This window comes from Ursus arctos, unplaced genomic scaffold, assembly GCF_023065955.2.
Source record: "Ursus arctos isolate Adak ecotype North America unplaced genomic scaffold, UrsArc2.0 scaffold_18, whole genome shotgun sequence".
In the NCBI taxonomy this organism is placed as follows: Eukaryota; Metazoa; Chordata; class Mammalia; order Carnivora; family Ursidae; genus Ursus; species Ursus arctos.
Genome location: NW_026622852.1, coordinates 58,979,930 through 58,995,744, shown reverse-complemented (window position 1 = coordinate 58,995,744; position 15,815 = coordinate 58,979,930). Strand labels below are relative to the sequence as shown.

The 15,815-nt window shown below is 64.4% G+C and overlaps 1 protein-coding gene across 1 annotated transcript; it reads right to left on the bottom strand.

Moving 5' to 3' along the window:
• Positions 1–3,917: 3,917 nt before the first annotated feature.
• On the bottom strand, positions 3,918–13,658 carry LOC113266286 (beta-lactoglobulin-2-like). The gene is made up of 7 exons (XM_048223023.1): positions 13,563–13,658; positions 12,976–13,115; positions 12,269–12,342; positions 10,700–10,813; positions 10,158–10,262; positions 4,379–4,495; positions 3,918–4,090 (listed from the first exon to the last, which is right to left on the bottom strand). Exons 1-7 carry the CDS (start codon positions 13,656–13,658, stop codon positions 3,918–3,920), a joined length of 819 nt encoding a protein of 272 aa, XP_048078980.1.
• Between the last annotated feature and the right edge of the window lie 2,157 nt (positions 13,659–15,815).

The following is a 15,815-nucleotide window of genomic DNA, read 5'->3' as shown; positions in this document are numbered from 1 at the left end:
TCTGACGGGGGAGGGAGGGAGCGGTGTCGTCTCTGGGCCCTGAAACGGACGAGGACTCCCCTGTGATTCCCGGGGAGCCTGCTGGGCCCTCGCCAGCCCCTCCCAGCCTGGGGGTGAGGGACGGCCTCTCCGCCTCAGGCTGAGTGGTGGTCACCCCACGCCAGCCCCCCATGTTTGCCCACACCCTTGCCCACAAGAGGCCATAGGGACATCCGTGTGGGCGCTTGACCAGGACATGGGGAGGACATCCCAGAAAGGCTGTTGGAGAGGGGGGCCTGTGGCCAGCCTGGCCCTCGTGGTCGCCAGGAGGGACACCAGGTTCCTGCCATTCCCACAGAGGGACCAGGGCCCGATGGAGGGGAGCTGGGTGTCCCCTGGGTTGTCCCCACCCGTGCATGTGCCCAGGACGTGGGGGCAGGGCTGGTACGTTACCCCAGGAGGCGGTCAGGCAGGAGCTCACTTAGACGCGGCACTGCTCTGTGGGGGGAGGGAGAGACGTGGGGGGGTCACAAGTGACCAGGACAGTCCAGGGCCCAGAGGGGTGTGGCAGAGGGGGTGGGGCCGGAGGACTCCGACTCAGGGGCTCTGCACCTCCCACCCCCCATCCTGGAGGGCCTGGGGAATGGGGGCCGCCGTGGGAGGCAGCTGGGCCCAGTGCTCGTGGCCGTCTGGTGGGTGAGGCGCGTGCGGCGGGAAAGCAGGGACGTGGAATGTGGTGGTCTCACCTTCCACCTGCGTCGGGTTGAAGAAGAGCCGGATGTGCATGGGCAGGGTCTTGAGGGCTCTGTCGAATTTCTCCATGACCTCGTTGTCGACCTTCAGGGTCCTGGCTGAGGGGGGGGGCAGTGGGTCAGTCCCCGGGCTCCGGGGTCCCTGTCCCCTCCGCTTCCTCCCGGGACGGCACTGGGATGAAAGGGCTCCCTGCCCCGGGCTGTTGGGTCTCCTGCGCCTGCGGCTGCTGACTTATACACCAGGGAGCCTCTGCTGCCCCAGCGCCGTGGGCCCCTCGGGAGCCGGCGAGCACCCAGTGGTACTGCTCGTGACCGTGAAATGTGACCCTACACTTGTTTTCAGGATGCTGTCGCTTAAAGATATCTTTATATCTGACTTGTTATTTGGTGGAATAAAAGAAACTCTGTTTGCAAAGGCTCTGAACCTGCCTGTTCCATGGAGATTGTCATAGGAACTTGTGGCTAAACTGCCCCTCAGCCTACATCTGTCCCTTGTCACCAGCCACCCACAGTCCCCAAGATGCCACCTTTTTCAACACCTGGCCGCCCTCTCCTGACAAGACCCTGGGGGACCCCCCTTGGGACTCGGGGCTTGTGGGCCGCCCGCAGCCGGTGCTCCCTGCGGGCCCTGGGGGGCCTACCCAGGTACTGGCACACCAGGCTCTGCTCGGGGGCGTCCGTGTTCTCCATGCAGAAGAACAGGTAGTTCTCGTAGTCCGTGTCGAGCACGAAGACCTCGTTCTCCTCCAGATCTGGGAGAGAGACCAGGATGGGGGCGTATGGGGTCCTCCATGACCACCACGGACAAGGCCCGGGCAGGGGGCTTCTCCAGCACCCCACACGGCACAGGGAGTGGGGAGGCCCCAACGGGTACCTGTGGATCCCACCAGAGCTGCTATGCCACGTCCTAGAGGGGCTCACTCATCACTCAATCCTGGACCCCCCCACCCTGTGTCCTGGGACCCAGAGGGGCTCAGAGGTGAGTTCCCACGCTGATCTTGAGGGAAGGGGCACCTCGGAGAAGAGGACCCTCCGGGAACAGGGTCAGTTTGAGGGGGTGGAGCTGTGTTGGCATGGTGACGTGGGGCACGAGGGGGTGGGCCTGGCCCTGAGGCAAGCCCCAGGGGTCTTGGGGGTCCTGGGAGCTGCCAGGGGCACAGCATCACAGGAAGTGCCAGCGTCCCAGTCCTCTTGCACTGGAAGGTGCCGGAGCCCCTGGGGCCGCCTCCGATCAAAGCCAGGCCCAGGGACCGGCCCAGGGCAGGCAAAGTGGGACGCAGCCCCGGCTGCCCGGTGTGGGGACAGCCCTGGGGGAAGCTGCCCCTACTGCGCGGCCTTCTCATCTAGGATTTAGTGAGGAGTGTGGGAACGAGCACAGGAGGGAACGATCCCTAGGAGGAACCCAGGGGGCAGGCTGGGCGTCATGGGGCGCCCTGTCAGGGAGCAGGCGGTGTCTCACTCGCGGCAGGGGGCCTGGGAGGGCAGCGCAGGGGGTGGTGGACCCAGATGCTCCCCGAGGCCCCGCCCATAGACGTTGAGCTTGGTCTCGTGGCCTCCGGGGTCAGAGCAGCCCAGCAGCGACCTGCCCCAGGCCCCAGGCCCACAGCCGTGAAGGTGGGAGGAGGGGCAGTGAGAGCTGGCCCTGCGAGGCACCCTCAGGCTGGAGCGCAGGCCCCCTGCCCTGCCTGTGAGCCAGCGGGTGGGTGCCCAGCGTGGCCCGGGAGCCCAGCACTCACAGCTGATCTTGAACTCGGCAGGGACCTCGGTTTTTTCTGCCACGACCTTCTGCTCAGCACACCTGCCGTCCTCCCTGGAAGAAGGTTGTCTGTGGGCCGGCAGCACACGCCTTATTGTGATAGAGCCGAACCACAGGTGGGGAGCAGAAGCCAGGCTCCGGGAAAGCCCTGGGCTGCACACACCGTAACCTCTAGGGGACCGGGAGGACAGGCCACGAGAGGGCAAATGGAACCAGAGGGGAAATGGGCTGGGAGTGCCCTTGCGCCCACAGTCAGGGGTGATGATCTGCCTTCGGCTGGTAATCGTGGGGTTTGGGTCCTCCTCTCTACCCCCCACACTCACCCAGCTCTCTCCTATACCCCCACTGCCACTCCAGGGGCAGACAGGGCTCCCGGCAAGACCTGCCCAGGCCCCCAGGGCCCCAGCCCCACAGCTGACCAGCCGGCCTCCACACAGGCCCCTCTGTGCACTGACTTGGGGCATTGGGGCAGCCCTGTGTGGTCGGCCTGCTGGCCCAGAGCCCGGGGCGGGGGCTCCAAGGGCACCGGGAAGCACCCACAGGGAGCCGGCTCCCATCGGGACCCTGCCCTGCCCACCCACCTGCCCGCCCACCTGCCCATCCAGGAGCCAGGCCCTCGCCGGCCCCCAGTCTGGGGGCTGAACACCCACCATTTGCTCAGAATGATCTCCAGGTTGTCCTCGGGGGTGGGTCTCAGCTCCTGGACGTACACTCTCAGAGGGGCGTTCTCGGCGTCCAGGAGGGAGATGTCGCTGGCGGCCATGGCCATGGAGTGCCACATCCCAGCCACCTGGGGAGGGGGCCTTGAGCTGCCATCGGGGGTGGCAAGGGGCCCCGGCCCCACGGGGGGCTCTCCCTCCCACCCCGGCCGGGGGCCGAGTCTAACTGGGGTGGCCGTCTGTGAGCTCTGGATGACCCTCGGCCATCGACCGGACACTGGGCTGCACGATTTCCACACTTGAAATAACACGCCTGTGTTACCCAGGTGGGTCTGACGTGCACATCACACGAGTTCCCTAGAACCTCCTGGATCTTGGGAAACCAAGTGACAAGCCGCCCTGAAGACAGAGAGCCAGGTGGGGGCTTCCCGACATCATGGGGTCCGCTCGTGCTCGTGTAGCTGAGCTCCCGCTGCCCCGCACCCCTGCAGCTCACCCCCCACCCCAGCCGTCCTCCCACCTTCTGGAGGTCCATGTTCTGCCCGGTCTGGGAGACGTCGATGCCCTGAATGCCACACGTGAGGGCCAGGCCCAGGGCCAGCAGGAGGCACTTCATGGCTGCGGCTGTGGTTGTGCTGAGCTCCCGGGAGTGACGAAGGCCGGGCAGCGGGCTCGGGCCCTTATATAGGGGCCGGGGGCCTGCAAGCCAGCACCGTCCAGGCCCCCCAGCCATGCGGTTCCCTGAATCCCCCGTGGCTCATCCCCAGAGCCTCAGGGGGCTTCCTCCACCAGGACAATAGGAGGCCTTCTTCCTCTAAGTGGGAGCGGGAAGGTCCCTGTGTCCCCGGGGCCTGGACGGTTCCTGGCAGGCGCCAGAAGGGAGGTTCCGGGCCGGGTGGGTGCGGGCTGGTTGCCGGCGTCAGGAACACTTCCTGGGTCGTGATCTTGGGCAACCACAGATCAGAGTCAGCACTGAGGACAGCTGTGTCCCGGAGGGTGAGCCCCGGGGCTCAGCCAATGGCTGGAGAGCCCCATGCCAGCCCCAGGGTCTGTGGACACCGTGCCTGTGGGTGGCCATCTGTCCTGCACAAGGGACAGCCATTACCTACACGTTTACCCCTCTCCTTCCTGCAGGCACCGCCTGCCCACTCCCCCCCCCCCACGCCGGGCCACCCACCGTGCCCAGCCTCCCTGAAAGGCTGCAGTCCTTCCCGGTGTTTCTCCTGTTTTACTCTCCGCCTCAGGCATCAGCTCCTCCTCGGTCACCCCACCCACCCACTGCAGGAAGGGGTGCGGGTGGAGTGGGTTCAGGTGGCGCTGGAGGATGGGGCTGGCCGGCAGCGAGTGCTCTGCAAGCACGGGCCGTGGTCATCAGCGGGGTCACCCAGACCTCACTGCAGGGTGCTGGCAGCGGTCATCAGCAGGGTCACCCAGACCAAGGTGCAGGGTGCTGGCCGCGGTCATCTGAAGGGTCACCCAGACCTCACTGCAGGGTGCTTGCCGCGGTCATCAGCAGGGTCACCCAGACCAAGGTGCAGGGTGCTGGCCGCAGTCATCAGCAGGGTCACCCAGACCAAGGTGCAGAGTGCTGGCCGCGGTCATCAGCGGGGTCACCCAGACCTCACTGCAGGGTGCTGGCCGCGGTCATCTGCAGGGTCACCCAGACCGTGTGCAGGTCCCCCGGGGTGCAGTGCACACAGGGGCAGCACAGGCAGGTTCCATGTGGCTAAGTGTGACAGTAAAGGCCACGGTGACAGTCCTGCATCTGCTGGATCCCTGGTCAGCATTGAATGGAGGTTGGGGCTTCTCCTACACTCACTCTGGATTCTTTCCCGTAGAGGCCATTCATCCCTGTGCCGGGAGGGAGCCGGCCCACCAGCGAGATGGTGGTCCTGGGCCATGGGGCTCCTGTCTCGGGGTCGGGGCAGGGAAAGGAAGGGGATCTGGTGGCCACTCTGGTGCAGCCCTCCTGTGGCAGCGGCGTGCAGAGCCGTCTCCTGTGGCGCCCAAGCCCCGAAGCCCCCACGTCTCCTAGGGCAGGTGGTAGGTCTCAGCGTGGCGTCCTCCTCAGGGAGGCTCTGCACCTGGGACGTTGGGACATGGACTGCAGTTCTAGGTCTGCTAGATCCGTTTGGGGGGTTGAGGCAAAGGAGGGAGGAGTGGACCTTCTTGCCACTCGCTGGTGGAAGGCCTGGAGGACACAAGTGAGGTGGACGTCGGCGGCCTCTGCGGGGTGAGCCCAGGAATAGCGGCCCCTCCGGCCCTCCCCACGCCTGCCTGTAGTTCGGGACAGCCGGTCACGGCCAGTGCTTCCACGTTTTACGCTGAGTGGCTGGTGGCACACTGGGTTGGATGGCGTCCCCCAAAACTCATGTCCCCCCAGAACCTCGGGGTGTGACCTTATTTGGAAACAGGGCCTTTGGGGCTGTGATTACGTCGGATGAGGCCCGTGGGAGCCGGGGCTAATGTCTAATGTCCTTTTAAGAGAAAACGGACACAGAGGGGACCCAGGCAGGAGGCCGTGTGACGACAGAGCCAGAACTTGGAGGGATGGGGGCCTGGGATCGCGGCCGCTCCAGAAGATTTGGAAGCGGCCAGGACCGAGGCCTTCGGAAGGAGCTCAGCCCTGTCCACACCTTGACCGTGGGCTTCGGGCCTCAGAACTGGGGGAGAATAGGCTTCTGTTGACAGAAGCCCCCCAGCGGGCCTGGCCCAGGCGGACCCTGCTGGCATCCGCGGTGACCCAGCTGTGAGACGGGAGGCCGTGCTCCTAAGTCCCGCTGAGCAGGGTCACGCAGTGCAGAGGACGGGGCGGTCAGCCAGTGAAAGCGAATGTCGTGTTTTCGGGTAAGCTTGGGAAGTGCGGGACCCACCAGCCGTGGAGGCGTCTGTCCGGCCGGGTCTCAGAGATTCCACTGTGTCCTGGCCCGCAGTGACCACAGAGCACACTGTTCAGGACGGGCCTGTTCATTTCTTCGAACAGTGTTCCACAGAATTCTGCTGCAGAAACACGAAAGAGTAAGACGCCATGCCTGGCCTTGGGCTGTTGGCGTTGTCCAGGGTCAGGGGGAGACCGAGACCCTGGGGGTCCCACTTTCGCAGGTCGCTGCCCCAGCGAGCGGGGCCTGGGAGGAGACTGTGCCCCGCGGGCCCTTCCCCTCCTGCTGGGAGTGGGCCAGGAGGGCAGGCCTGTCACTGCTGGAGCAGGGAGTTCCTTCCCGGGCTGAACTCCTGGGGCCGGGGAGGAGGGTGGCGTCAGTGGGCTTTTATTCCGCGGAGAGTGCTGTGTGCATGGCCGCCCTGTCTCCCCGGGACCCCCTCCCTGCAGCCGGGCATCAGCGGGACCTCACGAGTGCGAGTCCGCGTTTTGCTGGGTGTGACGGCGGTGGCCAGCACCAGGTGCCCCCATGCACAATCGTGGGTTACCTTTTTCCTGGAAAGAACACCCTTCCCTGGCAGGAGCTCCCTCCCTGCACGAGTCCTTGACAAACCTGGTGCCTCCGGGAAAGTTGGCAGTTGAATGTTTGCAGTCATTGTCACCACTCACGTTGTTATCGTAGCACATACCATATAAAGCTCCGAAATTGTCCCCAGTGTGTCACCAAACAGTGTCTTTTTTTTATTGATTTTTATTTATTCATTTGAGAGAGAGAAAGAGAGAGAGAGTGTGCATGAATAGGGGGAGGGGCAGAGGCAGAGGGAGAAGCAGCCTCCCCTCTGTGCAGTGAGCCCAACGCGGGACTCGATTCCAGGACCCCGGGATCATGACCTGAGCCAACCGAAGGGAGATGCTTCACCGACTGAGCCCCCCAGGGGCCCCCACAGAGTGTCTCTTAAAAGCCAGATCACTGCTGCTGGGGGGGACAGTATGGCAGTTCCTCAGAAAAGCAAACACGATTGCCGATGCCCCACCCCCCCCCTCTGTGCCCCGAGGCTCTGAAGGCAGATCTTGAAGTGGTACGTGTGCCCGTGCTCGCGGCAGTGCTCTTCACGACGGCCGGAGGACGGAGGCAGCCCAAGCGTCTACTGACAGGTGAATGGGTAAGCAGGACGTGGTCCGTCCACGCCGTGGAATGTTACTCGGCCTGAGAAAGGAAGGACTCCCGCCACCCGCCGCGAAGTGGACGGAGCTGGAGGACGCGGCACCGGGAGAGACGTGCCCGACACAGAAGGACACATCCGGAGGGGCTCCGCTTGTGTGAGGGACCTGGGGAGTCAGAGTCATGGGGACAGAGGGGGGGGCGCCAGCGGCCGGGGGAGGAGAGACATTGTTTAATGGGGACAGAGGTTCAGTCTGGGAAGGTGACCAGGTTCCAGGGCAGACGGCGGGGATGGCTGCGGTGTGTGGTTCATGCTGTGTGCATTTGGCCATAATTACAACAAAGTCTAATTGCCCGCACGGCCCTGCTTGAGCGCACTCCCGACCTTCCGTCCCCAGGCTCCTTCTGGAAGCACCCATCTTGGGAGGGATCTCGCTCTGTCTCCTCCAAGGGCACTGGAGCTCCCCTGGCCCCTGCCAGGTCTTCCGAAGAAAGGCCAGTGCGGCCTGCCCTGCAACCTCCATCTAGAACCTTCTTGTGCCGAATAATCCTGGGGTTAGCACCAAAGCTCGTAGCTCAGTGTTGGTGAAGATTGGTTCTGAAATGAGCCCAGTCTCAGGCCTGGTCTCCTGTGGAAGGGGAGCGCATCCGGAGGCGGCTTCCCGTTGGAAGGGCCCCTGGATCTGCCGGCCATGGGCACTGGGTGACCTGGTGTCACGGGAGGGACTCCGGTTTGATCCAGGCAGGGAACACGGAGCATCAGGAAACACCAGGCCGGGGTCACCTTCTTCTCTAGAGTGGGGGGACCCATGACAACCTGCCACTGTCCCATCCCAGGGTCCCAGACCGATCGGCCTTCCTTGTCCACCTGCCAGGGTGCTGTGACTTTCAGGGCTTGTAACTGTGGGGCCGCAGGGAGGAGCGTAGAGGTGGCTTTGCTGACTTTGAACTAATAAGGAGGGGGCAGGAGGGGCCCAGCAGGAAGTGTGGCCGTCAGCACACCTCGGGCTGGCCCTGATGTGTGGGCCGAGGCCCCAGTGGGCAGGGGGTGGCGGTGGCCGCGGCAGTGGGACGGGGTGGGGGCGGCGGCGGCGGGCCCGCAGCCGGTGGATCCCGAGCGCTCTGTGTGTGCAGACGTGGTTGTTTTCTCCTGGGGTCCCGCCAGCCACTCCCTGAGCCCAGTCCTGCCCTCTCCACATTGCAGACAAGAAGCAGACATGCGGCGGTGAAGGGGCCTGCCCTGGGGTCCCCGGCAAACAGGTGACGGCAGGGCGGCGGACAGGCCAGCCTGCAGCCCACGCTCTTGGCCACAGCACCCACACCTCACTGCCACGTGGGCCACGCGGGCCTCTAGTAGACCACCGACAAGTGCAGAACTCGGGCTCTGTGCCCGACGCCCCGTACTTCCCGCCCACCCTGTGCTCAGATCCCATCACTTGTGTCCCCGGGGCTAGAGCCGCAGGGCCTGGCTCCACGTCCGGCTCGGCCTTGGATCGGGCTGCGTGCACCTGGGGCCGCTGGCTGCTCGGCCACCCTCCCTCTGTATGGACGGAGAGCGGCTTGCCTTCCAGGGCCAACACCCGGGCAGGGCCTTGGGGGGGTGCAAATGTCGGGACATTTTCCTGTTCCCACTTCTCTCTTGAGGGGAGTGGATCAGGTCTGCAGCAGCTCCCCTGCTGGGGGCCCGGAGCCCTAGCAGGACGTTGGGGGGCGGCCTTCAATGCTGCTGTCCCTGCACCTGACCGTCCACAGCACGGGCTGTGTCCCCTCCCTGCTCTGGAGCTCCAACACCCCCCACCTCCAGGGAGACGGGACGGCAGGCAGTACCAAGAAGACCCCTGAGACATTTCTTTTTCAAGCAATGGGACTAAAAACTTATGATTCCCCAGGTGTCCCGTCCTGTCAGCACATAGGGCTTCCGTGTCCTGGGACGAGGAAGATGCCACACGCGGTAACAGAAGATTGTATCCAACACTCCTTACACTGGGTGGGGACAATGAGGGGTCCTGCTGGGACCCATGCTGACGCCACTGCCCACCCCCGCCCGCACCCCACCCCCCGAGCCACGCATCCCGCACACGTGACCAAGAAAGACCCAGGCAGACTGCTGGCTGGTTGATTTCTTTATTGCTGGAGGAGGAGGGGCTCAGAGCAGGAGACCCAGGCTGGGGCCTGAGGATCCCAGGGCCTGGAGAAGCAGGTCCGGGAGGACCTGGGGCTTGGTTCCTCCTGATTCCTCTGACGGGGGAGGGAGGGAGCGGTGTCGTCTCTGGGCCCTGAAACGGACGAGGGCTCCCCTGTGATTCCCGGGGAGCCTGCTGGGCCCTCGCCAGCTCCTCCCAGCCTGGGGGTGAGGGACGGCCTCTCCGCCTCAGGCTGAGTGGTGGTCACCCCACGCCAGCCCCCCATGTTTGCCCACACCCTTGCCCACAAGAGGCCATAGGGACATCCGTGTGGGCACTTGACTAGGACACGGGGAGGACATCCCAGAAAGGCTGTTGGAGAGGGTTGGCCTGTGGCCAGCCTGGCCCCCGTGGTCACCAGGAGGGACACCAGGTTCCTGCCATTCCTGCAGAGGGACCAGGGCCCAATGGAGGGGAGCTGGGTGTCCCCTGGGATGCCCCCACCCGTGCATGTGCCCAGGACGTGGGGGCAGGGCTGGTACGTTACCCCAGGAGGCGGTCAGGCAGGAGCTCACCTAGATGCGGCACTGCTCTGTGGGGGGAGGGAGAGACGTGGGGGGGTCACAAGTGACCAGGACAGTCCAGGGCCCAGAGGGGTGTGGCAGAGGGGGTGGGGCCGGAGGACCCTGACTCAGGGGCTCTGCACCTGCCACCCCCCATCCTGGGAGGCCTGGGGAATGGGGGCCACCAGTGCAGGAAGATGCTGTCCTAATGCCTCTGGAGCCCCTGACTGGGGGCCGGAGCTGGGACGGCGTGCAGGGGAGGGGCCGCTGTGGGCCGGAGCTCACCCTTCCCCTGGGTCAGGTCCAGGATGATTCGCATTTGCATGGGAAGAGTCTTGAGGACTCCGTCGAATTTCTCCATGACCTCGTTGTCGACCTTCAGGGTCCTGGCTGGGGGGAGCGGTGGTCAGTCCCTGGGCCTTGGGGCTTTGATGACCTCGGGGAGCCGCAGCGGCCCCGCCCAGGGAGTGAGTGCAGGAAGGACACACTGGCTCCCTGAGGTCAGCTCTCAGGGTGGCCTCAGGGGCTCAGCCCACCTGCCTGCAGGGTCCCCGTCCCCTCCCTTTCCTCCCAGGGCAGCACTGGGAGGAGAGGGCTCCCTGCCCGGGTTCTACCCACTGCTCCGTGTGACCCCTCTGCTCGTAGACAAACCCCCGTCTTCTGCATCAGCCCCGCTCCGCCTGTCCCTCGACCCCGCGACCCCACACTGCTCACACCTGATCACCTTTGCTAACGTGAGCCATGGGGGCTGGGAGGCAGCCCTTCCCCCTTCCGCCCCCAGGGCCCGGCGGAGCTGGCGAGCGCCCCTGCGGGACCCCGCTACGCACCCAGGTACTGGCATATGACGCCGCTCTCAGCGGTGGGCGCGGGGGCCTCCATGCAGAAGAACAGGTAGTGGGTATAGTCTGTGTCCAGCACGGAAATCTTTCTTTCCCCTTGGTCTGGAAAAGAGGCCAGAACACAGGCCCGAAATCCGTCTGAGTGCCCCCGCAGCCCCCCTCGTGGCCTCAGGCCTCGTCCCCGACACCAAGGGCACACGCCGCACCCCCAGGCCTCGCCTTCCCCTGCCCTTCATTTCCACCGCTGCCGCCGAGAGCCCTCAGCTGCAGTGGGACACGGTTATGGACCCCCCAGTGGGGTCCTGGAGGGGCTCCGGCTGCATGAGACCAGCCCCTCCTACACGGGGCCAAGACCGGAGTACCCAATTCTCAGAATGTCTGTACTCCACGACACGCGTCTCAGATTCGCTGCCCTGCTTGGGAAAAGGCAGGGTCCCACACGTTCTGTCCGTGCCGTTCTGCCATCTGGCTCCTTGTCACACACTCAGGCACGAGGACCCAGGTGACCCCACCCCTGCCCCGTGACAGGTGCCCAGGTCCTGTGAGCAACGACAAAATGGCTCAGGACTGGCACCCGCTTGAGCTGAGGCCTCTGCATGGATAGCAAAGAGCAGAAGAAAGACACGAACGATGGGGGCGCTAGGCTGGGCCACGATGCCCCCGCTCTTCAGAGGCAGGGAGCCGGGGAGAGCGTGTGGGGACCCTAGTCTGTGGGGCCCGTGGGCCTGGCAGGGGGACGAGCAGGGTCCCGCCAGCCTCTGTCCAGCTCTTTGGAGACTCCCGCCCCCTTCTCAGTGGACCCGAGGCCCTGCAGGTGAAGTGGCTCTTAGGGAAGGGTCCGGCGGAACCGGGGCAGGGTTTGGTGGCTGTCCCTGGCAGCAGGGCCTGTCCCCACCCACCACAGCCACTGCCTCTCAGAGGAAGAGGATGCCACAAAACGTCAGAGGCTGGAGGCCCCACAGACTTGGGAGAGGACAGGTGGCCCTGGTGGCAGGGGAGGGCCGGACTCCACGGGGAGGGCCCAGAGGCCTGACCCAGAGGAGGCCGAGGGCAGGGCAGGAGGCTGCTAGGCCCAGGGGACAGTGCTGCTGGGGTACAGAAAGGTGGGAGGTGAGGCGGGTTAGGACCAGAACATTCCAGAAGCAGGTTCCAGGACACAGAGGAAATGCACTGTGTTTATCCGCAGGTCTGGTTTATGTGGACGTCTAAGGAGCCACAGGCTGCTGGTCCCTGGGCAGGGAAGTCCCCGCACGCCTGTCCTCGGACGCGTCCCTGCGCGGACCCCCATCTGCACGGCAGCACGGACATCACAGCAAGCCAGATGCGGCTCTGCTGTCTTCCCGCACCATGCAGGGGGCGCGGGGGCCAGGAGGGGACTGAGCCCCGGACGGAGGGGGGTCCCCAGGCCTTATCACCCCCGGAGCACCCTTTGTGGCGATGGCACAGGAGAAGCAGGGATATAGAGGGGACCCAGAGCGGGAGGGGGCACTGCTCTTCCAGGGACGCCTGAGGGGGACTGACGGGGGTGGGGCACAGGCACGGGGTGGGGGTACTTACAGTCGATCGTGAACACGGCTGGGTCCTCAGTCTTCTGGGCCATGATGTTCCCCTCAACGCATGCACTGTTTTCCCTGAAAAGCCAAAGAGTGCTGGGGGTCCTCCATGAACCCCAGTGTCGGGACAGGAGCCGGCTCCATGAAGTGTCCACGGGCCCTGTGGACACCCCGCCCCATCTGGCCCTGGGCCAGCTGAAGGCAATGCCATGAGGGGTTGGCCCGAATGAGAGTGGCCTTGTGGCCCCGGCAGGTGACTCAGGCAAGGTGACAATGGGGCAGACAAAGCCAGCCAGGATACCTGCCTGGGGGCCAAGGGTGTGTACCAGCTCGAAACTGACCCTGTCTGGGAGGTGCTGGGTTACAGCACTTCCAAGGACCTCATCGTGGGTCACACTCAGAATTCCTTGAGCCCCCGGCCCCCACTCCAGGGGCAGACAGGGCTCATGGCAGGACCTGCCCAAACCCCCAGGGCCCCAGCCCCACAGCTGACCAGCCAGCTTCCACACAGGCCCCTCTGTGCACTGACCCACTGTGTGGTCGGCCTGCTGGCCCAGAGCCCAGGGCGGGGGCTCCGAGGGCACCGGGAAGCACCCACAGGGAGCCGGCTCCCATCAGGACCCTGCCCTGCCTGCCCACCTGCCTGCCCACCTGCCCATCCAGGAGCCAGGCCCTCGCTGGCTCCCAACCCCGGAGCGGAGGCACACCCACCGTTTGCTCAGAATGATCTCCAGGTTGTCCTCGGGGGTGGGTCTCAGCTCCTGGACGTATACTCTCAAAGGGGCGTTCTCGGCGTCCAGGAGGGAGATGTCGCTGGCGGCCATGGCCATGGAGTGCCACATCCCAGCCACCTGGGGAGGGGGCCTTGAGCTGTCATCGGGGGTGGCAAGGGGCCCCGGCCCCACAGGGTCTCTCCCTGCCACTCTGGCCCGCTGGCTGGTCTCCTGCACACGTTTCTCAGGCAGCACGGCAAGTGGGTCAGGACTCGGCACGTCTGAGGATCACCTACCACGTGCCGATGCCCGCGTGGGGTTTATGCACGTTTGGAACAACCACCCTCTCCAGCCCCGCGCTGTCCTGAGCGAGCTCCCACTCGGGGCGCGGCCGCGGATCGGTGCCTCCACCCCGGCAGCGAGAGGGAAACACGGACGTGGCTGGAGCCAGCATTCGGGGGGACGAAGACGTGCCCTAGTTCTATGCCTCGTTTGTCTCCCCTTAGATTTCTGCTGTCGGGCCGTCCTGCCCTCCGTGAGCCACCCCTGGCCCGGCCCCCCAGCATCCACCCCACATGCCCGTACCTTCCTTATATCCAGGGCTCTTGGGGTCTGGGGGATGACGATGCCCTGAATGCCACACATGAGGGCCAGGCCCAGGGCCAGCAGGAGGCACTTCATGGCTGCGGCTGTGGTTGTGCTGAGCTCCCGGGAGCGACGAAGGCCGGGCAGTGGGCTCGGGCCCTTATATAGGGGCCGGGGGCCTGCAAGCCAGCACCGTCCAGGTCCCCTGCCACGCGGTTCTCAGAATCCCCCATGGCTCACCCCCAGGGTCACGAGGACATTTTCTTCCAGGATAGCATGAGGTCCTCTTTCCGGGACAGTGTCACTGACTTCCTCCTGAGTCCAAACAGGAAGGTCCCCGTGTCCCCAAGGCCTGGATAGTTCCTGGCAGGCCCCAGAGGGGAGGGTCTGCGTGTGGGTCCAGGCTGGCCGCCAGGGTCAGGAACTTGGGTCTCTATCTTGGGCAACAGGTCAGCGTCAGCACTGAGGACAGCTGTGTCCCAGAGGGTAGGTGAGCCCCACGCCAGCCCCAGGGTCTGTGATGATGTCGTGCCCATGGGTGGCCATCTGTCCTGCACAAGGGGCACACTTTGTCACACTCCTGGTCTCTTCCTGTGTGCACCCAGTTCACACAGCTGTCCTGAGTGTGCAGCCCTGGGGCTGGGCATGGCCGTGTGGTCTGCTGTGCTCCATGAGGACCCCCTCCGTGCTCCTACCTGGCCATCCAGGCCCATAGGTCATCTGGGGGCAAAGGATGGGCTCTCAGATGTTTGGGCAGACAAGCGGCATGCAGAGTGTCCGGAGGACTCCGGCAGGACCCCCACAGCCCTTGCCTTCCTTCCCAAGGCCACCCTCATTGGGTTCTAGGTGCCTAGGACCCCGAGATCATGACCTGAGCTGAAGGCAGACGCTTCACTAACTGAGCCTCCCAGACGCCCCGAATTCCATGAATTTCTAAAAGTCACAAAGTCTTGACAAGAAGGTGATTTTATTTTACCCTGATGCGTTTCCCTTGCAAAGTGAAAACCCAGAAAAGCAGCGATTCCTCACGCGTTCTTTCAACACAGGAGCCTGATGGAGGAAACGGCGTCTCTGAGGGACACAGGCCGCAACAGAATCCCCACCTCTGGGGAGTGGTTGGGTGCGCTCTGACCTGCCTCACAGAGTGGACAGGATGATGCCCGCTCTGCCTGCAGGGGGAGCTTGCCTGGCCCTACTGGGTCCCCTCTGCAGCAGACCCCACATCGCCAGGGCCCCCTCTGTGTCGGACTCCATATGATGCAGGGGAGGGGCTCTGGCCAGTGTCCAGCTGGGGCTCTGAGCTGGTGTGATGGGCGCGGGGCAGCTCATGCTGCCCAGGTGTGAAACTGGCCCCTGGGTGGCTGAAGGTCGTACCTGTGGCCATCCCCAGGCTCGCACCTCTGTGGGGTGGCAGGACAAGTGGGGCCCTTCATGCCCAACACAGACAGTAGGCTCAGCCTGCCAACGGAAGGCCAGCTCCCTGGGGCTCCCCACTCACCCGGCCTCCCGTTTGTCCCCGGCTCTGGGCTGGCCTGCAGTGGGGCCCATTTCCCTCCTGCCCGCCTTTCACGATGGCCACAGGACCTCGCTGGGTGGCGGTGCTGGGCCGTCATCAACAAAGTGCCCTGTGTGTCCGTCTTGGAGTCTGTTCCAACAGCTTCCCCTCAAAGGGAGAAGGTTGTAATGATGGCGGGTAGGGAGCACACTTAGAACAACAAAGATGGAGACCCATCCCCTGATGTCCACCCACCCTCACCCTTGCTGGCTCTTTCTTCCCTGCACTGCAGGGCCCAGGGTTTGGGTGACGATGGTGCCCTGCCCACCCACCCTCACTGCCATGCAGTCTGGTTTCCGCCCAGCCTCGCCCCCTGCAGACTCAAAGATGGCTTCCAGGGGTTGTCCCCTGATGGGCTCTCCACCAGGGCAGACTGTTGACCAGTCCTGGCTCTTTTGGGAACACCCTTCCAGATTTCGGGGTTCCTCACCACTTGGGCTGTCCCTGAATTTTCCGTCCTCCTCCAATTGACCTTTGCATTTCACCTGTAAATTGTCCACGTCCTCTGTTCTCTTCTCACTGCATAAGTATTTCTTTAGTAAACGCACCATTGGGCATGCCCCTTACTGGGCTCCCCACCTCAGCCTTGCCTCGTTCTAGGCACCAGAGAGGAAAAAGTCCCATGTGCCAATGGGATCGTGTTGCTGTGATACTGAAACACAAACAAATAAATGCAGATACCCTCCTTGCTGGGAGGT

Coding starts and splice junctions, on each gene's coding strand:
- LOC113266286 (XM_048223023.1), bottom strand. CDS start 13,658: ATGAAGTGCCTCCTGCTGGCCCTGGGCCTGGCCCTCATGTGTGGCATT. Junction 10,263..10,699: donor CGTCATATGCCAGTACCTGG/GTGCGTAGCGGG, acceptor CGCTCCCCCCAG/CCAGGACCCTGAAGGTCGAC. Junction 4,091..4,378: donor GCTGATGCCTGAGGCGGAGA/GTAAAACAGGAG, acceptor TGGTTGCCCAAG/ATCACGACCCAGGAAGTGTT.